This window comes from Polistes canadensis, unplaced genomic scaffold, assembly GCF_001313835.1.
Source record: "Polistes canadensis isolate GaletaPanama2010 unplaced genomic scaffold, ASM131383v1 scaffold_52, whole genome shotgun sequence".
NCBI lineage: Eukaryota > Metazoa > Arthropoda > Insecta > Hymenoptera > Vespidae > Polistes > Polistes canadensis.
In genome coordinates this window covers 14,422-40,301 of record NW_014569599.1, presented here as the reverse complement: position 1 = coordinate 40,301, position 25,880 = coordinate 14,422, and the positions used below count along the sequence as shown (strand labels likewise).

The 25,880-nt window shown below is 30.4% G+C and overlaps 2 protein-coding genes across 4 annotated transcripts; one reads left to right on the top strand and one right to left on the bottom strand.

Annotated features, from left to right (window-relative positions):
• Positions 1–3,500: 3,500 nt before the first annotated feature.
• Positions 3,501–20,923, bottom strand: LOC106785571. Of its 2 annotated transcripts, none has more exons than XM_014746179.1 (3): positions 20,391–20,923; positions 4,243–4,584; positions 3,501–3,887 (listed from the first exon to the last, which is right to left on the bottom strand). In XM_014746179.1, the coding sequence occupies exons 2-3, from the start codon at positions 4,559–4,561 to the stop codon at positions 3,787–3,789; spliced, it is 420 nt and encodes a 139-aa protein (XP_014601665.1). In that variant the 5' UTR covers positions 4,562–4,584; positions 20,391–20,923; the 3' UTR covers positions 3,501–3,786. The 2 variants fall into 2 exon arrangements, with proteins under 2 accessions (XP_014601665.1, XP_014601663.1); XM_014746177.1 differs by lacking the exon at positions 20,391–20,923 and adding an exon at positions 6,002–6,094.
• LOC106785570 lies at positions 20,007–24,417 on the top strand. Of its 2 annotated transcripts, none has more exons than XM_014746175.1 (3): positions 20,007–20,111; positions 22,383–23,171; positions 23,746–24,415. In XM_014746175.1, exons 1-3 carry the CDS (start codon positions 20,090–20,092, stop codon positions 23,844–23,846), a joined length of 912 nt encoding a protein of 303 aa, XP_014601661.1. In that variant the 5' UTR covers positions 20,007–20,089; the 3' UTR covers positions 23,847–24,415. The 2 variants fall into 2 exon arrangements, with proteins under 2 accessions (XP_014601661.1, XP_014601662.1); XM_014746176.1 differs by having other exon boundaries at positions 20,021–20,134; positions 23,746–24,417.
• Positions 24,418–25,880: the final 1,463 nt, after the last annotated feature.

Here is a 25,880-nt window from a genome sequence, read left to right as displayed (position 1 = left end):
GCATGTGCAGTTATAGTTGCATGTGCAGTTGCAGTTGCATGTGCATGTGCATTATATTTATGAATATTTTGTTTAGTTTAAATAATAACGAAAGATGGTACGCGTCTATAATTTTACATTTACTATTTCAAGTTTTCAGAATTTTTCTAATCTTTATTAAAATCTACGACTACGATGAAAGATATTATATGAATTGTACAAACGTGAAAAACATTTATATTGATCCTTTCTTCTAGGAGATAGAAAGACTGCTTGAGAAAGAGATAAAAAGGAAAATATAGAGATACAGAGATAAGGAATGAAAGAGGGCTGTGAAATCGAGGAATGGCTGAGAAACGATCGCAGGAATGGACAAGAGAGCACGTTTCGAACCTCCTCCTTTCGATCATCCCTTCAGCTTCTCCCTTCAAAACCACATCCAACCAACCTCTCGCATCCATCCAAGCCCTTTTAGCTTGCTCAGAAACTCTACCACTTTCCTCTCTCTTGTAGAGTTTCGTGAACGTGTGTACCGGACTATTATGATGAAGTTACAAGGGTATATAAGTTTCGGGGTTTACGTAGCTTTACGCCAAATCGAAAGCCTTTATCGAGGAAGTTACGTGTCGATTTTCTGACCCCTTTAGAAAAGCAAAATTTCCTAGCATTTAACTCCATGAACTAAATTTCCTATAATAATTAAAGCTTCAATTTATATCGGTTTCATTTATATAGAACAGCCTTAAAAACTATTCAACATGTTTGAAAATAATTATTAACAGGAGTATTTGTTATTTTTAAATGCAAACAATTTTCTATTCCTATGTGCATCCATATTCGGTACTCATTAATTCATATACCAATAAAACGAGATATCACACCTTAGCTGTATTTCGATTTTATGCCATGAACTGAAAATCTTTCGAAAAAATTCAATAAATAAATATAATAATTCAGTAGATATGTCCATATTTTATCTGAATGCATGAAGAACGATAACATATCTATCGCGCAGTGCAAAAGCGATCGTTTTACGAAAATCCAATTCGACTTTCTATAGGTTTCTTTGAAGGGCAAAACGACACGCGATGCCCTTTGATTTCTGTTCGGATAAGTTTCATGTACGTTTCTCGTTCGGTTCGGATAACAAACGATATCGGAAAGCATTCTTTTCTGTAATGGTGAGCGAGTAAAACGACCATTAATCTGATCCACCTTCTCTTCTACTATTCTCATGTCTCCGAAACCTTTTCCTTCTTTTCGTTTGGTCCTAGAACGTGAACGAACATTAATTATCGGAAAAAGGTTGGACAAAAACGTTAAGCTCATAGTGTCTGTCGCGTTATCTTTCGAAATCCTGATATCTATGTACGTAGGTGCAAGAACCGATGAAGATGGTTTTTCTTTTATCTTCACGTACTTGGAATATACAGTTACTTCCAAAAATATTCAGTCGCTGCAGTTTAAACTAAATTTTTCATTTCATATTTTCGTTGTTTACGAAAAAATTTTCCTGGCTATTGGTTTTACCAATGGATCATTTATTCATTTTAGTAAGCATATCTGAATTGTTTTTCACATTTCTAAGATTAGGTATTCGAATATTTTTTGAAGTAACTGTACGTGATAAAATGAAGCATTTCATTCTAGGAACATCTGAATTTAATTCTCTATAAAATATGTAACTCTCAAATCACAATCTCATACATCAGCATTTTTTAATTCTTATTTCAATACCTCGTCAAAAGATTATGAATGATTAGCTAGTATCATAAAAGATTCATTTTTGTCAAGCTTAAGTTATAATAAAGGGTTGGTCAAAAGTTCCTACATGATTCTAAAAAATTAATTATTCTCTCGAGAAACTTTTTAGAATTATTTCTTCTTTTGGATCGTAAAAGTATTTAACTCGATTGTAAAATCACAAGTGCGCGATTATAATCTTAAAAAGTTTTGAAAAAGAGTAATTGATTTTTAATAACATTTAAGAACTTTTGGTCCATTTCTTATTTTATATATTACACAACTATATTAATATAAGTTTTATAAAATGAATCACGAATAATAGTTTGAAACATAGAATAATTTTATTCTGTAAGGTACCATCTACTACCTGTAGTTAAGGAAAAAAAAGAGAGAAGGCCTGAGAAAGGCCCCTCTTTCGTTTGAACGAAAGATTTGATTTCCCTCGTCACCGGATTTCCTCGTGAAAATGTGAAAATGCAACGCTATCGGTATATATTTTTCAAGGCGTATACACTCACCTACAAGTCGACAAGAGAAAATCTCGTTAGCGTCAATGTCCGATCGGATATCCGTTGGTAAATTCGTTGGCTGTTTCATGGATTTGGCAGTGTCATCGGTGAGCTAACGATGTTCTTGCGTATTTCCTACGATACGACCAACACGATTGACTGATTATGTTATTCAATCAACTTATATTCCATTATTTAAATAAATACAAAATATTATATAATCGCAGCAAAATTTCGAGCAAACACAAATATGGAATAATATTATTTTCTTTCTCATTTTCTTTTTGTTTTTTTTTTTTATTATCTCGTTATTAGTTTATATTTATTGTACAATTTTATTCGAAAGTATTTCCATCTCGTATGTTAATATGATATGTTGGAATTCGTTAAATTTTAAGAATAGATAAAATTTCAGGATATTTCTTTTGATCGATGCTTGTATCTTTGGAAGAAACTATACTGTTCGTTTTAATCGTATCGATTTACCAACGTAAAAAGAACGTTAAGGAGCAAGACATAAAAAGGAAGTGAACATTACTCAGAAACACGTGTCACCGTGTGTAAAATAAAATACGTTAGTGAAAATGTAAGACCGATTATATTCCAAGAGGATTTCAGTATTCGAAAGCTTATTGGTACAAAGCATCGCGTCGTAGTCGTCGTCGTCGAGTTAGATGTTTCGAATGAAGGTTCACTCACACGCATACACAGATATTATATCAAAAGTGCCTTCTGAAGCTGAACGGTTTTCAACTTTGAAATTATTACTCGGTTAGAAGGGTTTTATTGCTTCAATAATAAAAGCTAGCAATATATCCATATATCTTTTCTTCTCGTTCACTTCTTTTCATGCGTGTACGCGACGTTCTACCATGCTGCAAAATATTATCGCTATTAAGTATAGTTATACGATTTCAGTTTACCGATTGTATTGGTCATTTTTCAATAACTAAATTTAATTCGAGTATTTTTCAATCTTGACATAAACTTTTATAGGCAGTTTTATGAATATTCTTTTTTAAACAAAGCAAATTTATTATCATTGCTTATGTTAAAGTGTTTAACATAGAATTTGTGTGTGTGAGTCGAGTATTTATTTCTTTTTTAGTATTGGATAAATATATTGTTCGTAAGAATATACACAAATATATATTTACATATTATACTACGAATAAAATTGCACTTGTTAGAATAAAATCAAATTAAAATGACTCCTAATACAATAATTTTTGTTAATTATTTAAAAATATAATATTTACACGCATATATTATCTTAATCATACTTTTGACAATATTTCGTCCGCAATATTATTAAAGTAATTAAAAACTATATATCATACATACATAATTATTATCGACAACATTTTTATCGTATAGAAAAAAAAGGAGACATAATGATTATCTAAAACTGCGAATAAGCAATTAAAATGATTATTAAATGCAACTTTATGAGGCTACTTACTCATAAAAGAGTGCATTGTTTAATACTGAATTTATTTGATTGTCCATTGTCGCTTCAATTCCAATTGTGTGGTCCTTGGAGTAAATGCATTCAATTCGATATACTTGCGATAATCACTTTTAACAAGTAACTCGTGATGCTTACTATTATTATTGAAAATATAAGTATCTTCAAGCAAGAAGAACAAGTCACTGGTAAAAAATAAAATTGTATTATTTACTTTTATACAAAGTACAAATAATTTATTCATTATAATTACGCGCGCGTATAATTATTTGGATTAATTTATACTACAGGAAAAAAAACAAATGTAACATACAATAAACTGTGTCCTTAAAGAATTTTTTTTTAAATAAAACCATATAATGAAGAAGATATTTTAAGTGCGAGCAAAAAATCAAATAGCACAAAAAAAAACAAATAAAAACAACATTAAAGTGTTTTAATAGAAATAATTTGTTCAGATTTGGACTGGAGAAACAGTTTAGATTTGGATGTTTAAATGAAAGCATCTTGTAGAATATTGAAATACGAAAACTTAATTACCATTTCTATTTTTACGATGTACAACTGCATTGGTCACAATATACGTTTGTGGTGGATTCGTTTCCATTGACATATACGTAGGATTGTAAGGCGGTTGAGATGCATTGTATCCCTGATAATTACTTGTCGTTGGATACTGTCCTATTTCTGGTTGTATGTGTGCTTCATAAGTGTGTGTACCGAATGGAGGAAGAGGAAAATTATTTTTCGAAGGAGGCTGTTGGTTAATTGCTTCCGAATACGACGGCGGTGCCGCTGTACTTATCGTTGATATTTGTGGTTGATAATGCATCTTTCTTTCGGGATCTTTTTCGTTCATGTACTTATGAAGTGATCAGTTTGCTGTAATTATCAGAAAAACATTATTATTTATAATAAGAGTAGGAAATACGTAATACTAGGTAATATATAGAATCCTGCTAAGAATTCTTAGAATTTGATTTGCCATTAATTGATTCAAGTTATGAACGTTTTTATTCTTACAAAGAAAAAGTAAACTTATGTATATTTCATAGGTAAAAATCAATAATTCATTAGATCGAGAATATAAAAAATTACATTGATTTAATTATTTTTAACCTACATCTGGAAATATATATGATAAGAAATGAAATGATTAATAACTAGTTTGAATGCAAATATTTTCAGCGAAGTGACGTCAGATGTGATATTATACTTTGTTTGAAATATGGGATATTAAAGATAGGATTAGATGTTTTTATCTAATGATCCGAGAACTTGCTCGATACGAATGCGATATCAATGTCGTTAACTATAAAACATAATCAATCGACTATCTGGATAAATAAAATACTCGATAAGTTTCATATCTGTTGAATATTGTTTTCTTTTTAAACAAATCGATGTTAATATCAAAGAGATATTTTTAAAAATATCAAAGTGGTCAATACAAACGGATTATTGCAGGAAATTGGCAATCGTATTAATATTATCATATCGATATTATCGTACTATCGTCTTTTTTTCTGCCTTATCATCGAATTATTTACATTAAACATATACGTCCAGCTTGAAACACCGATTTCAATGAATAGCTTAAATTATTTCATTTCATTCACATTCGTTGTAATAAACTTTAATCGTATGTGGAAAAAGAAAAAAAATGGGAAAAAACCGATTTTTCTAAAAAGAATAATAATCCTTGTAATCTGACGTAATCCTGAACATTGTTCAGTAATATAATTTTTCCAGGAAAATTGCGAATCATTTATATAATATGCTATGCGTTTTAAAATTCTCGTATTCATCTTTTATTATCCGCGATTTATTGCTGTCGCGATATTTATAAAAAGAATTTTATAAAAAATGTACGTACGAGAAAACGAGTTTTGTATTTTACTTTATATGTACTTATTTTTGTGACTTACATTAATTGAAAAAGGAAAGTTTACGAAGGCATTGAAAGAAAAAAAAAAAGTCTTATCATCTGACGCGAGATAAGAGTCTGACTTGAATTCTTTTAACTGCACGTAAATTTCTAAGAAAATTTACTCTTACGCGCGTAAAAAAACATTTATTTATTTGTAATATTTTGTATTTTGTTATTTTTGTTTGTTAAACGTAAAATATTTTCTTTACGTTTACGCGAATTGACGAACGTGATTAGTATTTTGTGTAAAAGATTTCCGAGTTGGCGATTAAAAGAAAATTAGTAAAATATACGTAGTGTTTTATATTTCGTTCGTGTTAATCATGATAATATATATAAAATAATAGATAGTGGAATAAAATAGCTTACGTCCTCGTTGTTCATAACGCGTGACTTTGATACACCTCAGCGCAAGCTATCGACTGTTAAGCAATACGTTCAGACGTATAACTGCTTGCGACTAGTTGAATGTCAACACATATATCAAAGATAAAGTTGGCAACATGCAATTTCGATCAATCGAACGATCATAGCGCGGGAAATTTCAACCTTTTACGAATGTTTTTTTTCTACCGAACAAATTGTTTCCATATCTTATCAACGAGTGTCTTTTATCTTTTCAATTTTTCAATTATTTACGAATAATTTATACAAAAAAAACGCGTTATATAAATAGAAAAATGTATGATGCAACCTCGCACAATAATTAAGATAAATTATCTGATGACGATTAATACGAAATTATTTTAACGATAATAAAATAGATAGAACTAACGAGAGCCAATCTATAAAAAGAAAAAGGAATGTGTGTGATGTCGTATTTTTAGAATAATTTTCTATGCAATTAAAATATCGTTCTTGTGTTTGTTTTTGTTGCATACTTTTTCTTATTGTTTCTTTTTTTTTTTTATACTAGAAGATATCGTATAGTTGATTGAGCAAACTACCGGTTGGAAACAAACAAGACAGATTGTACACTGGCTGTGTCTTGTACGGATTATCGGCTGTGACATTGGATAAACGAATCCGACAGGTGCCAGCTGCTTTAGCAATAAAACTTACACGACGATCCCTTTTTATCATCCATTTCTGTTTAAGACACTTCTATCGAATCCTTATTTTCTTTTATTCGTATTTCCTTTTTTATGCAATCAGTGTAAGTTATTTCGTTGATTGCAAAATCGTTTAATCTTCCTATCAAACTTAAATAAGAATTTTTCAATGATTAACTACCGAACGTTTTTATAAAACAAAGATGCAATTAGGTTATTGTTAATCTTATAATTAAAATGTAAGAAATACTAATACTTTTTTATAGTCGATAGGAAGCATGAGACATATCTTTTCAATACTTTGCCAAAAAGTTGGCACGTACTTGCAGTAAAGGACTGTAATCCAACACATGAGGTTGAAAACGGTAACGAAAGGAAAAATAGGTCGGCGTCGAGGATTTAATCAATGATTTCGGCGCCAACTCGACTCTTCTGACGTGGTTCCATAAAAAAAAAAATAGTACGTATAACTAATCCTCGAGTAATCAATAAAAATCAACATGTATACCTTTATTTTTTGTCCACAATTTTTTGGTCAAATAATTTGGTACTCGCATAAATAATGATTATTGCTGTTAACATATTTAACGAATTGCAGTCTGATTTTTTTTTTCAAATAATTAACATTGTCGAGCCCCCAGTTAAGAAAAAATAAATAAATGATTGAATGTGGCAAAACTCAATGAAATTCGTGTAGAAAGAAAGAAAATAGTCGCACTCTCTTGATACAATAATTATTGTCTTTAAACAAAAATGCATTCGCGTATATACTCTTTATTATTCCCAGTTGGCAAGTGAATCAATAACAATGCACAAAAGGTAAATGAAAATCATTTCGAAAACACACCCCCATTTCGTTTCCGAGCTTGTATTTCTTCTATATCGCTTCCAGTGACAAACAATATCGGATTTCCTATTCGCTTATTCGGCTTCTACCTCTCAACTTTTGTTTCCAATTTCAATAGTCGTTCTCTTCAAAATTTTGTATATTTTTTATTCATTTATCTTTAACCGTCCTATCACGTAAATGTTCTTAACGAAAAATTCTTTTTTATTTAAAGTGAGCTAGTCGAGCAATAGAAAAACACTTTCTATCAAAATGTTACTTAAATATGTATACGAATTATGCGTGTATTCAGTATAAATTATTCAGAAAAGATATATTGGCTTATTATACAAAATATTAATCTTCTATGTCAGTATAAAAGATCTCCAAAATGAATCACTGATTTTAAAAATAATGTCAGGATTTTTGGTTTACTTTGATTAATGGTCGTGCTTAAAATTTTTCTAATTTTAAGACACTGCATTATATATATCAACTAATAAATAATTATAATAACCTTTTTTTTATAGCTTTCCAAGATAAATGTTGTTAACGATCTAGTCAAATTCATCGAACGTTTGGGACAGTGACCGAATATTTTACGATGCACCTGCGTTCAGTTAGAGCCATTTCGAAACTGTCAAAGGTCATAACTCATAGTCCTAAATATTCACAGCGCATAATTTCAAGAAGCAAAGGTGGTTAACATTCGTGAGGAAGCAAGACGACAATCTGACATGTAAGGTAATTTCTCACATATATGTACCTAAACCTATATATGCACGTATACTTGTGTATGTACTACATATATCAAATATGTATGCATATGCATAGTGATATACTAGACGAGTAAGCACATAACATATGCTCATAGTACAATCGTGATGAACCTAACAAGATTCGATGTCAATGTTGAGAATACAATAGATACTTAAGATAGATATCATCTTATATTTTGACTTTGATTAATTTTTTGATAGAAATTTATCATGAATATTTCCAAACACTCTAATTTTCACATTTGAAAAGATATAATTCTATTACAGTCCTCCACTTGCTAGGCTCTGAACTTTTCAGCCCTCCTATACGTAACAAATCTATTCTTCTAGTGAACAAAAAGGTGGTAATTATTGCTGATTCTTTTTTTTTTTTTTATAAAAATACGACGTTGTTGTGCGATCATAAAAGATTTGTTATAATTACACAGACAGTTTGTGCAAATTGTCATGAATTTTCACGAAATTACTTTCACCGCCGGGCACGCGATCTTCTCGGAAAGAAATCATTTTTACCGACTGCAATTATATAGATGTGTGTCATTTTTCATTTCTACCCATGGCTGTTTGTTGAACTCTATTCCATTGTGACTGCATCATTCTTTCTTTGTTTCATTCTGCTTTATTTAAATTATTCTTGCGAAATAATGCTTATAAGTATTATCCTTGCGAATCTTGCTAACCTTGGATTCATAAGATTTTCTTTTTTTAAACGTAAAAAATTTAAGATGCCATCAGATAAGTATTAACCTTTCTCTGTAAAAGGAATGATATTAATTATACTAATGTATAATTGTACTATACCTAATAAAAAAATTGCTATTTTCATATATACACGCGTAAAAAAATATTACTAAAATTAATAATTATAATGTTTAATACTTTATGAATAAAACAATTCTACATAAATTATTTATAATACTATTTAAAAAAAATTAATTATACAAATTATATATTAGCCGATAATTATGATGGTGGTCATTTCAAAAAATTATATAAATTTATTTCATACTTTATCTTGTGTAATTTCAATTTAAATAATAATAATATTGTATTATATAATAATCAATTAAACGCGAGCATAAAACAATATATAAAAAGAAATATAAGTACATTCATAATCAAGGCTAACAAATAAGTTTTATAGCGTTCTTGAAGATTAAAAATGTACTCGTAAAGCCGATTGACCTTAAACTTTTATTTTCGCTATGTTAAATTTATCTTTTACTCCTTGAAATATGCATCTCATGCTGTAAATACATTCATACATTCATACGTTCATACGTTCATACGTTCATATTTACACACGTATACTTTTAAGTTTCATATAGATCTGATAAAAAAGGATATAAATATAATTCATGCGCATATTTACTTCTCTTTCTTTCTTTCTGATGAGACTAAGAAAAAAGATCGGTATGATTTACAGATCATTGATAATGAAGAACTACAATCGCTAACGTTGAATTATAAGAGTTGGATGACCATAAAAAAAAATATTAGCAGAAAGAGAAAGATGAAGGAAGAGAGATTTGCAATGACCTAATAGATTATATAAACGTATGGACAATGTGTGTGTGTGTGTGTGTGTGTGTAATAACCTTTGAGAAACTTCGAAGTGTTGGATGTAAACTTCTGTCTTGTATGCAATCAAATTGTCGATTTAATGGGACAAAATTGACGAGGTATGAAAAGAAAGGAAGTTGAAAGTATTTCGTAAAATTCTTTCACATGTTAGACTCAGAACTTTTCAGTCTTCCTATACGTAGTAGACATATTGTATTTCTTTAATAAGTAAGTAATATTTCTATTTATTTTGTCTAAAAGGAAAAATAAGAAATTCTGACTCAACCTTTCACATTCTTTTGGTATACACAAATCATTCTAGAAATGATATATCTTTTTTTATTTACGTTTGTAATTACGTAAGTTAAAGTTACATTTTATTTCATTCTTTAAGGTGGGAGCTGATTTACTTAAAAGAGTGAAATTTGGTTATGTAATGAAAGTAATTTAAGAAATTTTATTTTTATAATATAATATTCAGATTACATGACTGCATTTATGAAATTTTGACTGACGTTTATTCCAGTGTTTTACAAAATTTTATTCATCGTTCTGTGCCATTATTTATTCATACGGGTCCAAAAAATATGTGAGTATTTGGATTAAAAAAATTAGTGTGATATTAAGTTGAAATTTAATTACATTGGATTTAAAGTACTCTGGCGAGTTTACATCCGCAGTTAAAAGATAAGCAAAAAGTACACGATATTATTAACGTCATTTATAAATGACGTTTAAATGGGTTGAAATGATGGTACATTGAAAAGAACTACTTAGGTTGCAGTACGACATGCAATCATTTTTTGTTAGCTTTGACTTCTATAAATATTATGTAGATTAACACATAATAAATAGTGAGTAGGTTTTGTTTTAATTTTTTTATTAGACTTATTCATATAATTTTATCTGTTTCGTGACGCAGAATTTCCTTTCTTTTTTTTTTTTCTTTTTTTTTTTTTGATATCAGAACGATCAAATTATTCGCAATGACTGGTTGTTATATTCTATTTAAACATTATTCAAATCTCATGACTTATCGTAGGAAAAAAAAAGTTGAAGGCAATTTTAAGCGAACCGTATAAATGAACCATCTTTTTAATTACTTCGTTTATATCATATGTAGAAGAAAAAAAAGTTACAAACTATTATTAGGATCCATTGTAAATGGCACACATAAACAAATTAGTTTAATTTGACTTAATTTTTCTCATCCAGTATTTTATTTAAAAGTGAAAAAAACAATCGTATAAAAGAAGAAATACGAGGATTAAATATATCGTCGAAATTTGAATTCTTTACAAACGGAAACCTGTAAACAGGTTGGTTTTTTACAACTCTGTTTTTAGGAATTGTCCATTCTTTTGTAGAAATAAAAATAATAGTGTCGTAAAGGGAAAAATAGTAAAATAAAAGCTTCTCTATCGTAGAAATGAAAATCCACTGTAAACAGTACACGAGAATAAATTGTTCCTTTTTACAGATTTGATTATTTAATTTCGTATAATCCCTTTTTTCTCTTTCATTGTGTATGGGAACGAGAATGATCGTATTAAAGAAGAAATAGGAAGATGGAAGCTATCGTCGAAATCCACTATGCTTTTCTCGTTATTTGCGACGTTATCCGAAAACGAATGGACTTTTAAATTGCAACAATGCCAGCGGTTTCGGTCGCAGTAGTCACGATAGGCGAGACACGGTTTTACTCGATAACGGATGCGAAACGCAACGCACGCTCCCGTACCCCTCCGTTCTCGTACCCCACCGTTCTCCCCAACGAGTAAAAGCGACAAATTCGTCCCATTATATTTTCGTATTTATTTCGACGGTGAAATCCTCCTCCCCCTCGCACACCTCTTTTCCCTTCTCCCTCTTGGCCACTTTTGTTCCACCCGTAATTACGTTCCGGCGCGCTTAATTCCCGACGATTAAAACTCTCGGACCACCCGTTAATTTCCCTAGAAATAGTGTTGGAATCGTACGAGGCGCGAATTTCTCGTCGATCTTGCCGATTGCTCTAACTTTTCTTCTATTTTTTCTTTTTTTTATTGTAATCGTGAATTCCCTTTATTTATACGGCCCAACGTTATGATGTTTTTCCTTTGTAAATGATCACGATACAAAAATGCTCTAACGAAAAGAAATTTCAATTCGTGAATATATTTAATGCCAGGAAATAGTTGCACGTAGAAGTTTTTTTTTCGTTTGACCATGACGTCATTATCCCATATAAGTTCAATATTTAATTTTCCTCGAACACATAGATCTCGTCTAGTTTACGACTGGTTCTAAACTCGAATCGTGAAACTATTTAAACTCTGAGAAGCAAGCGGTGCGACCATTGTCGCATCGAAATTTCATAGCTCGTAGAACTTCCGTGCAAATACAGACTGACTGAAGTAGGAGTATGACGTTTCACTCTTTCTCTCTCTCTCTCTCTCTCTCTCTCTCTCTATCCCCCTCTCTATTTCTCATTTTCAGTGTATCATGGAAAATACTCTCTCTCTCTCTTTCTCTTTCTCTTTCTCTTTCTCTTTCTTTTTCTCTCCCCCTTATCACTGTCTCTTTCTCATTTTACAATGTGCCATAGAAAATAGTCGTTCTTTCTCATTTTAGTTTACCATGAAAAATATTCCATCTCTCTTTCTCTCATACTCATTTTAAACTGTACTATAACAAATATTCTCTTTTTCTTCTTTTCTTTCTCTTTCTCACTTTACAATGTACCATACAAAATACTTCTTCTTCTTCTTCTTCTCTTTCTCTTTCTCACTCTTTTTACTTCTAAGTTTACAATGTTCTATGGCAAATAATCCTTTTTCTTTATCTTTTTTTCTTTTTCCTTCTCTATTTCTTTCCTTTTCTCATTTTACAGTCTAATATGAAAAATACTCTCTCTCTCTCTTTCTCTCTTTTTCTTGCAGTATCTCATTTTACTGTACACCATGACAAATATTCTCTTCCTATCTTTTACTGTATCATGTAAAAACTCTATTTCTCTCTTTTCCATTTTATTATGTTCTATAGTAAATATTCTCTATCTTTTTCTAACTTTTACTATTTCTTTCTTCTTCTCTCTTCTTCATCTTACAGTGTACCATGAAAAAGACCTTTTTCCTCTTTTTACCTCATTTTGCAATTCACCATAGAAAAAGTACCCCCCTCTGTTCTCTGTCTTCCTCTTCTTCTCATCTTACTGTGTACCATGGAAAGTGCACTTTCTCTCTTTCTTTTTTTTTTTCTATCTTCCTCATCTTACAGTGTACCATAGAAAATATTATTCGTTCCTCTTCTTCTCACTCTCTTTTCTTTTTTCACACTCTATTTCTCACCTTTTTCCTCCCTTATTTTTTGTATTTTCCAATGTACCATGGAAAATAGATTCTCCCTCCCTCTCTTTCTCTCTCTCTCTCTCTCTCTCTCTCTCTCTCTCTCTCATTTTCTTTCTTTCTTATCTTTCAGTCTACCATGGAAAATACATTTTCTTTCTCCGAATTTTCTTCTTAGAGTAGGAAAACTTTGTCAAAGAATGAAAATCGTAGCGACTATGGAGAGAAATTCGTCGTTGGCAGGTTTGGTACGCTGACGCCGGTCCTTCTTATTTACTTCGCGGTTCGCTTTGTTCGAGCGTAATTAAGTTTCGCGGTGGTTTAACGCTCAACAATTACTCGCTCGTAGTCGGTAATTTACCGTTCAGATAAAATATGAGGAAGTTCGAATAAGAAATACGAATAATTGGAAGATATCGAATAAAACGAAATGTCAGTGGAACAAGGAATTTCAATTAATATTACTCGACGTGAACATCAATCCGATGATTTTTTATGATCGCGAAAAGATTAGACGTGCTTTTTTTCGTATTATTCCTTAAAAAAAAAAAAAACAAAAACCAACAACTCTTGACTTCCTTTTTCGTTTCCCTCTTTTGTTGGAGTTTGTCAATTTTTAAAGGCTTTTCAAGAAGGTCAAGAATGACGTCAACGAATTGTTTCACGTGAATACGAAATTTGGCGAATATTTTCTCTACCTGTTTGTTAACTCTTTGTGGCACAGGATTTCAGATAAGAATAAAAAGATTTAAAATATACAGAATAATAGAATATTTCAATCGGAGCTTATAAATATCTTCATTGCTTTTATAGTAAATATCCTTGGAGCAGAGTTATATTTTTTAAATTTAATACGTGTACTCATTACTAATTACTGATCTTTAAATAATGTTTATTCAAAATCCACTGAAGTTTGAATAAAGAATCTTTTAAAAGAAACTAGTCTTACATAACTCGAGGACCATTATTCTTTGCACTGTTATATCACGCAAACTAATCAATATTCCATTGACTTTCTCTTTAAACTTCTGACGAATCTTAGTCAAAAGTATATAATATACAAAGTGTTTAGATTGTTTTCTGCAAAATTTGACCAGAATTATAAGCATTTATACCGTTACCTATATATATTTAAAATATTAAAATTCCATACTCTAAATTCTATATAAACATTTAAACAATCGTATTATACATGCGTTTATTTTATTGACAAAATTATAATAATTCGAACAAAATAATAATTGTTCGAATAAAAATTCTTCGATTACTTGTAATTTTTCGGTATCATTTAATTCACTCATAGCGTTCGAGACTTTTTGAAAGTAATCGTATTTCCTTAAAAGAAATATTCGAGAAAAGTAGCTTATTAAAGCTTATTAAAAAATATACTTTTAATTATTTATATTAAAGAATATATTCGCGAGTGGGAAAAATTTGTATTATCGAAACAAATGGGAAATAAATAGGTCAATTGTAACGTTTTCTCGAAATTCTTCGGATCCATATAGAAATATTAAGTTTCTCGTGTGGATAATAAAAAAGGGATATGCTTCGATCATCGAAAAATCGAGGTCGTAGAAAGGTGAACTAAGATGGTAGGAAGGTACAGATGCGAATTCAAAATTTAACAGTCGCTTTCCACTAGCTGAAGGAAAAATGGTGCTTGGAGTAGATACATTATAGGTACCTACCAATACATGTATATAGTTTCTTATACTACTGTTAGGCGTTCGTAGTGTGGAATGCAGGAAAATAAGAAAGAAAGAAAGGAAGAAAGAAAGAAAGAAAGAAAGAGGATGCGAATGTGCCTTGAGAGCAGTTTCACGTAGACTCAGGAGTCGTAGAACGCTCAGCAATAACCCACCTTTATAGCCGACGTTCCGGGAAAGTGCGTTTCCCCTTTTCTTCACCTACGTGTATAGTACCCTAATACACGTATCTACCTCTAAAGGTACAACAGTCGCAGTAAACGGGATAGACGAGATCGTCCGCAAGCAACTCCTGCGAGATTAAACATCACCTTCATGATCATAACTTTAACGATACTTTGTATGATAAAGTATAGACGGTATTATAACGGAAAATGTCTTAATAACGAAAACATTGTATCTCCTTTTTTTCCTTTTTCTTCTTTTTTATCCTTTCTTCTCTCTTTCATTCTCCCTTTTTTCTTTTATTTTTAAACGTTTATTATTTTTATTTTAAAACACACTTAAAATGCAATCCTAATTTTACTTTGGCTCGCCGTTTATTGCTGATAAATAATAATGAGAGATAAAGTTCACAAACCAGTCGAGTAATGCTATTAAATGAATCATCGAGTTTCTTATCGATAGATACAAAAAATATCAATCAATTTTAATGAGATCACAAGTTTTTATAAGAATGTTCTTTTTATAATTATGTCGAAATAACAAAACAATCCGAGACAAGTTTGAAATATTGTTTTATTTTGGGATTGCATTTTTCAAATATTAACTTACATGATCCAAGGATATTTGTTACAATTTTGTGAAATATACACACGTCGTCGTTAAAAGTCCCATAACGTTTGAAAAATTTTATTTAACTAACTAAGCTAGTGTTTTATACACTTGTTTCTCAAATTGTCACTGCCTTGTACAGAAAATCTCTTCAGAGACGTGGTAAAAAAATGAAAATTCTCTTGTAGCTCGGCAGTTAAACGCTGTAAAAGTAAACACACGAAATAATTTGTTCTCTCGAATTATAAAATGTTGAACACAAAATTAACTTTATTACAATTAATCCACGCGATAGCGACAATCTCGAGGAAACTACGGAAATAACAAGCTCATATTTGTTTCGCTTATGTTAGCAAATTGCTTATTATGCACATTGTCATTTTTAAAACGATGATATTTAATATTCGATATATTCGATGTTTCAATTTTTTCATAGGAATTTTTTCAAAATAATTATATCTTTTCGTCTGTAATATTATGTAAAAAATATTTTAAGTAACGTTTTATAATCAATTCTTTTCTTTCAAAATTTCTTTTAAGCATATCAATCAGTTTACATTTTTTTGACTGAAAAATTATCGTGCAGAAATTTTTAATCAATTTTGATTTCTTTTTATTTTATTTCACGTTTTTTTATCTTTGATACAAGTGTAAAGTTTCACACATTCTCTATTTGACGTAATATTGTCCCGTTAATTTCCGTATCTTTCACCTAATATTATTGAAACGAGTTTTCAACCAAGGCACACTGTCTACGGTGATAATCAAGTAAATTAACATACTTGCATAAATTAACAATCTTCAAAATGTTATCTTAGAATAAAATCTTGTAATTTTATAAAATTCTCTCGTTTGTTTCATATTATTGGTGTAATAAATTTTAATTAAGTATCACAGTTCTCCATTGTTTAATTGATTTTTGCGAGGGCGTTAAGTATAATAACAAAGGAAAAAAAATATTGTACATAATATAAAAGTATCATAAATTCAGAAATCAAAGCTATTCATTTAAATTACAAAATATTTATATAATTACTAGCATCGAAACGTTTGATTAATTCTTAGGATTCTCAGAAATATTAAGAAAAACTATTGAAATAAATATTCATAATAATCAGGTTGTGAACACTATGCAATGACAAACTTCTTTATTACAAATATCTTTTAATTTCATGAATTTGATTCATTATTTTCTTGGCAATTTATCAATTGATAATTTTTCAACTCTATTACTATACTTACTTTTAGTAGATATTTAAATTATAACTTTGTTTAGTTCATCGATCCGTTGAAATATGAAAACAAATTGTGCAATTTTATCGGCTAATGTTTACTGACTTCCACACAAGAAAAAGAATAGAAAGAAGAAGAAGAAGAAGGAAAAAAAAATTACAACAATGTAACTTCGAGATCAGAATAGTTCAGTACATAGCAAATATACGGTTACACATACTAACATCTGTGGGAAGACGAACTATACGGAAATTGTAGAAGTAACGTATCCCACGGCGACGCATGATCGCGAAGTATGCTAAACACGTAACACGCTCGAGAATAGGAAGGAAGGACAAGTAATAGCAAAAAACATGGTGAAAAACGAAGAAAGATAATCATTGTATCAAGGAGATATTCACACACATACGCATACGTGTAATATCAAGAAACGCAGTTTTGATCTGCAATATCTCACGTTTAGCATGAACGTAAACTCGGTGAACGAGTGAAATCATACGGAAAATTAAAAAACATGACCTATTTACGTATCTATTATATTTTCTTTTTTATTTTTCTTCTCTCTTACCATACTTGTCGCGAGAATGATTGCAAATTGTCGTGCGCATGAGCGAGCCTTTTTGTCAGGTTCGATTAATATTCCCGATACGTCGACGATATCAAACATGATTTTGCAGACGCGTCGTACTTAAAGCGTTAAACAGGATTTAACGTTTATGTGCAGGTCGCATATCGCGTAACAACGTTACACTTTGTACCTTTCCCTCGTCCCAAACCCCTCCTCACCCCTCTTCCTTTCTCACTCTCTCTCTCTCTCTCTCTCTCTCTCTCTCTCTCCCTTGTGCTCTTGCTCTTTCTCTTTAATGTAATCGAATATAACCGACAAATTTAATTCAATATTGCATGTTTGTAATGTCAATAGTGATATTGTTTTTTGAAAAATTTACGTCATTTTGCATTCTTCGATTTGATCGATGTACTACTTGTTTTATATACTTATTAATGAATCTATTTTATATGTATGTATGTGTATGTAATGTCAATGCCCTTAGAGTAAATATACATATATATATATATTTTATGTACATACATTTAAACTGGTTATTTTTTTTATCTTTTTATCAATGTAATGGAATACATAATTAACGATTTAAAATTAGGTAAGAAACAAGCTTCCATAAATGAGAAAGCGAAATCGCGTTACTGGTTCTTTCGTAATCGAAGCTACGTGAGGTTCTTGAGCATTTCTCAATGTTATAACTTTAAGAATTTATAACATTCGATCGATTACTTTTTGTATCGACGCGTACGAAATATTTATTTGTACGTGATATGCGTAGATTTTTGTTTATCCGTATCCATCTGTTTGTTTGATTTATTTGGAATATTTAAAAGAGAAATTAAAATATACGATTTAAAAAGCGGCTCTAGAAAGACCTTGAATTTAGATTTTTCTTTAAACACGAAGAAAGAGAATTACAAATTTTAGGATTAAATCGATATAATATGGCAATATATGTTAGTATCATATCGTAAGTACTATTGTTTATTCGAATCCTTATTTTATCGACGGTACTTCAACGCGTTCTAATTTACCTCTCTCGATTATGAGCATTCGTGATACGCCTGCGTTTTGTATGTGACATCATTTATAAATTTATTATTTTAACCAAAACATTTCTTTTATTTTTTTAATATCACATTTCAAGTTATTCTTAGCCAATACGCGCGTGATATTATTTATAAATTCCATTTTTAAATATATATCATAAATATAAGAAATATAAGTAACGTCATTTAGGGTCTGTGTAAGATTTTAAATTCAAGAAAAAGAAAAAAGAAGCTTTATCGTTTTTGTATACAGGAAAATAATTGAAAATGATTTGGAAGATATTAGATATTTTTTTCTTTAGAATTATTATTTTCTAAATATAAAAAATGTGTTCTCACATATTAGAAATTGTCTTAAGTGTATTTTTTATTTTGCATTTGTCAGATAAGATATAAAACCTTTTTGAATATATTTGGAAAGGTTTTATATCTTATTTTAGTAACATATATTGTATTGAACGGAAAGATAAACAATATTAAAAATGAAAGTTAAGAAGAAGAGGAATAAACTGCGTAGTAATTATCAATAATAGTTATCGGTTCTTATTGTATAATAGCTTACTGTATTCTCCTAATCTTATTAATGTGCCATTTATTGTAAATTGTATTTTTATCTTTGCTTTTTTTTTTATTATCATTTGAATTATTATTACTAACACATAACTTATCATTGCATTAAGCTATTATGAAAGTTAATATGCGTGTATATTTTTGTGCGAGAGGATAAATTTAAAGAAACGTATTGGTTTAGGAATATGAAAGTGTTACGTTAATACTTACTGTAAATTCTAAGACAAACGTATTGTCAGAACTGATGAATTGAAAGATATTCAAAAACTAAAAAATTAACAGACAGAGTTTGTTGATATTAAAACGTGTACAAAGATAGCCAGTCCAATTCCATTTGTTAAGTACTGATTTATTTGGAAATTATCAAATTCTTGTTCGTTTTTATTTCAATGGTAGCCTGTCTTATAGTGCATTTCATTTGCGTAAGTAAAAGATATCGTAATGAAAGAATGCAAAAGATCATTCTATATCAAGCAGATTTAAAGAATAATCTATTATGAAAGGTCTCCAGATTAAAATTGAATAAACATAGCATCAGTCAAACATCAAATTGATTGATAGAATTGACCATCTTATTGATTATATTGCTATTAAATATGTAATAAAAATGATTGTACCAGTTTCTTCTCTCATTATTAGATCTTATTTCACTTTGAATAGTTGAGAAACGAGATATTATTAATCAAGATTGAAGATTAGGTATCTCTTAAACATTGATTTATAATTTAGCATAAAATATGAAATGGACAATATAATATTATTTTCTAAATATTATCGTATTTGAATGAATTCTTATCAATTCCACACGTTGCTATTGAAGTGTTTCGTTCGCGAGTATTCTATGACGTTCTACAACAGTCTCTTTTTCTATCCCGTAGCATCTCTCTTTCTCTTTCTCTCTCTCTTTTTCTGTCGAGACAACTCATGCATACACGTTCCGAGGATATTCGCTTTAGTCGAGTCTTGCTTTTCGTCGGCGCGCCAACAGTACGCGCGTTCTCGTTGATTCAAGAAATGTCGCGCGACGTTGACAAAGGTACAATTCAAACATGCATAAAAGTAAACGTTAATTGTTGTTTCTTTTTTTGTATTTTAATGATTTATACGAAAATCTTGTAATTACGATTTATAGTTGATAGTTTGTCTTTTGTTGTTACATCTATGTGCGTTCGAAATTTGTTTGGTTCGCGGCGGGAATTTTTGAATTTATCATCTTACATCTTCGAGATTAAGTGTTTGACTACGTTTATCATCGTTCCTGTGTTATCATCGATCGATATTTAGAGTGATTATTATTAGATCTTATCTTTATTACCATTATTTGATGTTATTTTTGTCCTCCCTCGTCGTTCATCCTCATTTTCTAATTTCTAATGACACTTGTGTGACGTTTTACTTTCTAACCAAGTTAGAACGCTACACAGTGAAGTTCCTATTGAATTGGGCGCACTCATCTGTCGTAATATCGAAGTGTAGAACAGAAATTCTGCTCACGCTGTTTCTCGCTCTCACATAGCCACGGTGAAAGGCCTTTATCTTTCTGTTACGAGTGTTCGTTCAGTCGTTAAGTTAAGACGCAACTCCCAAGAATACTCGTTTTCCTTCGTGATATATTCAGCTGCAAAATGCCAACCAATTTACTATTATTTTACCACTATTTTAAATGCCGTCGGACGAGAAAAACTTCGTCCGAATTTCTTTTCCCAAATGGTTCTCTTTCAATTTCCTTTTCTTCTCGAGACAATTCTTATTGTTATAATTCGATTATCGTCTAACGATAGACGAGAAAACTATTCTCTACTCATCCCGACACACACATTATCTTCGGAAAATAGATATTTATCAGGGCTTTATATATATTCATATACTTATATTCAAACACTTTAATAATTGCACAATCGATTAATTGACCCATTATTTATATTTAGAATAATGATAAGCTTTGATCACTTTTTATCGAGTTATTCGATGTCTTGTAATAACTACCATCAATATATAATAAAACATTTATTTAGTTGTATTTTATTTATACTCATCGTGCAATCGTATGTTTTTGCAGTTACAACTTCAAAATTTCTTTGAATTCGAATGCTTTTTCGAAACGTGCAGCAAATATTTACTCGTAACGACGTAAGGGGAATAAAATAAAGAAAAAATAATGAATAGAAAAAGAAGTAAAAAAGAGAAAAATACATTTATTTGTTCTCTTCTTTTGAAACGAAAGTGATTTCAAGGTTTTTTTATCGTCCATGAGTCAAAGTGTAAATGTGATAATTGGGTATATAAATTTATTGACCCTGACATTGTATTAACACTACCTTAAATAAATTTATATACGCAGTTTTCAATCGTCAATTCACATTAAAGGCATAAATGGCATATCAAATTGTTATTGCTTCTTCGTGTCAACGATGAATCTTAAAGCAGGAACATCTTTTCCGTGTTTTAAATACCAACTGTACAAAAATATTTTCGTTTTCGTATTCATAGACTATAATCAATATTATACGTGACTATTGATTCAGATAGATTCATTACTTGGAATAGTTATCATCATCTGTGTGTGTGGCCTTTACGAACATTTTATTCCTTCGAAAGTTTTACAACGCAATTTGGCTGTCAGTCTTGGGTGTTTTTAAATTACACATTTAATTCAGTTTAATTTTATTTTTCTAAAATATGGATGCAATCAAATTAATGTTAATATTGCAATTGCGTTGCAATTATTCGATTAACTGAGCAGATTTAAATATGATTAATAGTAGATGGTGGAGATATCATTAATTTTCTATTCGTAATATGTGTTCTTCACACATTTTAATTATAAAATATTTAATCGATTTAAATTACAATGTTTTTAAACAGAAAGTGTATTGCAAGCAGTACGTGCATTGCAAATTTCTTCTATGTTATTTCATATCTTAGCTTTTTTTTCATATTAAAACGTTATTCAAACTTAAAGGAATATACAATTTGTTGAGGATGGTTTTGCATCACGGTTCACAGTTTTACTCTGTTTACCACAACATAATTACATAAATGATCATCGTAATTGTAGGAAATAACGAATGCAATTTATTATGCATTTAGACTCTCTGTATCTCATCAGATAAATTGTTTAGCGATATAATAGTCTTTTTTTGCAAAAATCTGATGCATAACTTAAAATTCTTGCAACATTCATTTAGTAGATCTATCAATAGCCGTCGGATATTCTATTTATATATTTAAAAATCAACTCAAGTGAGACAATAATAATAACATGATTTTTCCTTGTTAATATCTATACAAAATTTTATTATTCCAGATGCACCGGAATGTACAGAAAATGATAATTTGTTAGAAAATCGGAACGATCCTCGTATCGCGTGTTGTTCAGTCGTATTGTCAGACGAATCGAATCAAAGGTATAATCATAATCATCATCATCACCATCATCTTCATCACCATCAGCACAATTATCGACGTCAGCAACAACAAAGATATCAACAAGATAATTGTAAAAGTGTAGTAAGCTATGAGAAATCGAATGGAAAGGGGGGTGGTGGTCCAATCGGGATCGTTGATGGTTCGAGTCACGATGTCACCTCTTCAGCAACTCTTCCATCGATCGTCGTCAGCGACGTAGACGAGAACGAGGAGGATCCACCACCTTACAGTGCGATTGTGCCACCGGATCACGTCGGCTGGCCGTTCGTCTTCTCGACCCACATCCCGTATTCCGTGCACGCAACGCAACCCTGCATAACAGAGCCGCCTTTGGCGCCCTTCCAGACACTACCCCTAACTCAAGCATCGCCACCGCTACCTCTACCTCTACCACTACCACTACCACTACCACTACCACTCTCGCAATCGCAATCACTAGCATCAACATCACCAGTACAAGCAACATCCTCCCTCCAACAACCACTCACGGCAACGGCTCACCGAATCGAAAACCCTTCTTCCCTTGATCMCCCCMCCCCAAGCCTGTCCTTAACGCCTTACCGGTTTTTTAAGTTTCCCTCTCCTCGATCCATCATAGGCCACCATCGTTCTTCGAATTTCATTGATAATCCTCCTAACGGCAAACAGGTTCAACGAAAATCTAGAAGTGAGTTGACATTTAATATTTATCTTATCCGTTGTTCGTATATTAAACTCTTATGAGAGCTCAATAAACTTTCTTGAACTTAGCTTAATTCTAGCTCGAGTCCATTTTGTAATAATTTATACGCATTTAATCTAATTGTCGTCATGATTTTGTCTGATTAATAATACGTGACGTATGAACTTAGATAATATAACGAATGAAACATAACATTATTTCTGGTTCAATTGATTCGACAATCTATTTTTAACAAGTTTTTAGTTTTGGCAATAATAAAGAGAGTCCTTATCAAATTTTTATGATAAAATTGTTCTAATAGGGCAATGAATTATTTTCTAATCTCATTAATTCTGTTCATGCATAAAACGAATGGTCAATAAAAAAAATTGACCGATAAAATTATCCAAAAGAATTTGATTGAATTAATGTTCGTAGATAATTTAAAGTCACGTTTTCGCATGATAGTTTGAATTTAAAGAGAGAAAAAAAACAAAACAAAAACCATTTACACGATAACGAGATGATATTATCCTTTTATTTAAAATACTTATCTTTTTTTTTCTGAATATTGTTTCAGGATACGGAGGAATATTAATTGCAGCTGCTGTCATTGTTTTTCTAATGGTATTGTCCTTGTTGGTTAGATTTGTAATGGAAAGAAGTTTCTGGCGAAGGTGATAGCGTTAAATATAAAATAAAATATCGAAGCTAATAATCTCAGACAAAAAAATATGAAAAAAGAAAGAAAAAATCGTCAGATACTTTAATTTCGAATTTGCATTAATATTTCGAAGGTGAAAGAGCAATGTAAAATATACAATTAGAATCAGTATCATACGACACATGTACGTTGCAAGTTGTTTTTCTTTTGTTTTCTTTAAAATTTCTCATTTATCGCATTAAACTCGATCGAACACGCGAAATTCGAAACACATAATATTCATTTATTCATTTCGACGAACTTAAAAACAATATCGATTAAATATAATCAAACTGTACTCGTTTTGTGCTCGATTATTTTATCAACGAAGTCTCTATACTTATGAACGATGAATCATTTTTATTAATCAATGTGTCCGATAATATGAACTGTAAAGACGAAATCTATTTTAAATATATTTTGATATATATTTTTATTAAGAGATTGTATAATTACATTGTATAATTTACAAAAGTCTCTTTATCATAAACTATTTTAATAGGTATAATTAATTTTTATGCACGTATTACAATAATACTATTTTTATACACCGAGACTTGCTTTTATTTTTGGTAATATAAAAAATAATATCAAATTTATCTTTCCTTTCCTAATTCGTTGTTTGTCAATAGACAATAGTATCGAAACAGTTATTTCCTTTATTTCCTCCATTCCTCTAAAGTATTTGTATTTAAATTCAATGTGTAAAAGATTCCAAGTTTAAAAACATTTATTTTCTTCGATTTCGTTAGAATAGGAAGAGGAAATTGTTCTCCTTGATAAGACTCTTGGAACAAAACAATGCACTGGGACGAATGGAACGATCGGTTCCGGCTGCTTGCAGCTGTTAATTATTCGTTAAATGTGTTATCCATTTAAAGTGAAAAGTTCATCCTTTCTATATAAGTCTATTGGAAAGATAAGGAAATAAAGTCGTTGAATAAAAATGAGAAAGAGAGATAGCAATAGTTTAAGCAGAAACTAAATCACAAAAGAGAGATAAAAATAAGTTAATAAAAAGAAAAAAAAGTTAAGATAAAAGAATACAAAAATGCGCATAAATAGCGATACCAAGGATGACAAAATAGGACAGGGATAAAGGAGAGGGAGGGAGGATGAGAATTAGGGATTATAAAGGAAGAAGGGATGACAGTCATGTCTCAAGACAGTGAGTAGCTAGAAACCGTACAACGAAGAGACTGTAACTGTCTCAAGCGACGGCAAAAGGGTTGGAAACTCCTTTCATGTAAAGTAATAAACTACCGACAACCGTTGATAAACACCTAACTTACCACACCTTCTAACAATATCCTCATCCTTATCCTCTGTCATTTTTCTTTTTCTCAAAGGACAGAGATGAGCAAGAGAGTTATCCACGAGAGATTATAAAGTGTTGGTACGTTGAGTTCAAGACTTTAATGGCATTGGTAATTTACCAGAAATAAGGTTAAACAGTTTTAATTAAATCAGATGATCTAATGCACGTAATGTAATTCCTTAGTTCATACGCAACGTTGGTTTTTTCTTAGAAGGACACGAATTCATCCTTTTAAGAAACTTTTTCAAGTATACATTTTTACGTATATGGGTTGTTTACTTGCTATAGATTTTTTTATTTACTTGAATTTATTTACAGGGTGACCAACAAGACAATTGACATTACAATTCTTTACGTTTTTATTGATTAGCATAATAGTTAATTGATCAGAGTAACAAATTTTGTAATAATTAATGAGTTTGTTGATTTATAAATTTTTCTACATGGGATTTTGTTGATAAAGCAATATTTTATTATTGCATTGTATTTGTAAGTTTGATCTGTTTATAATATTACTGCAATTTTATTTGCTTCATGTATGTTTGCATTTAAACAGAGTGTCGCAAATGTTATCGGTAAGATGTTGCCAGTATTCTCTCTTCTTCGTGTAAAATTATTGAAAGAAAATATGAAATAATAAATGGTTAGTATTTATTCGGTTTAACATGAAAACAATTTTTTGGTAACAATTTTC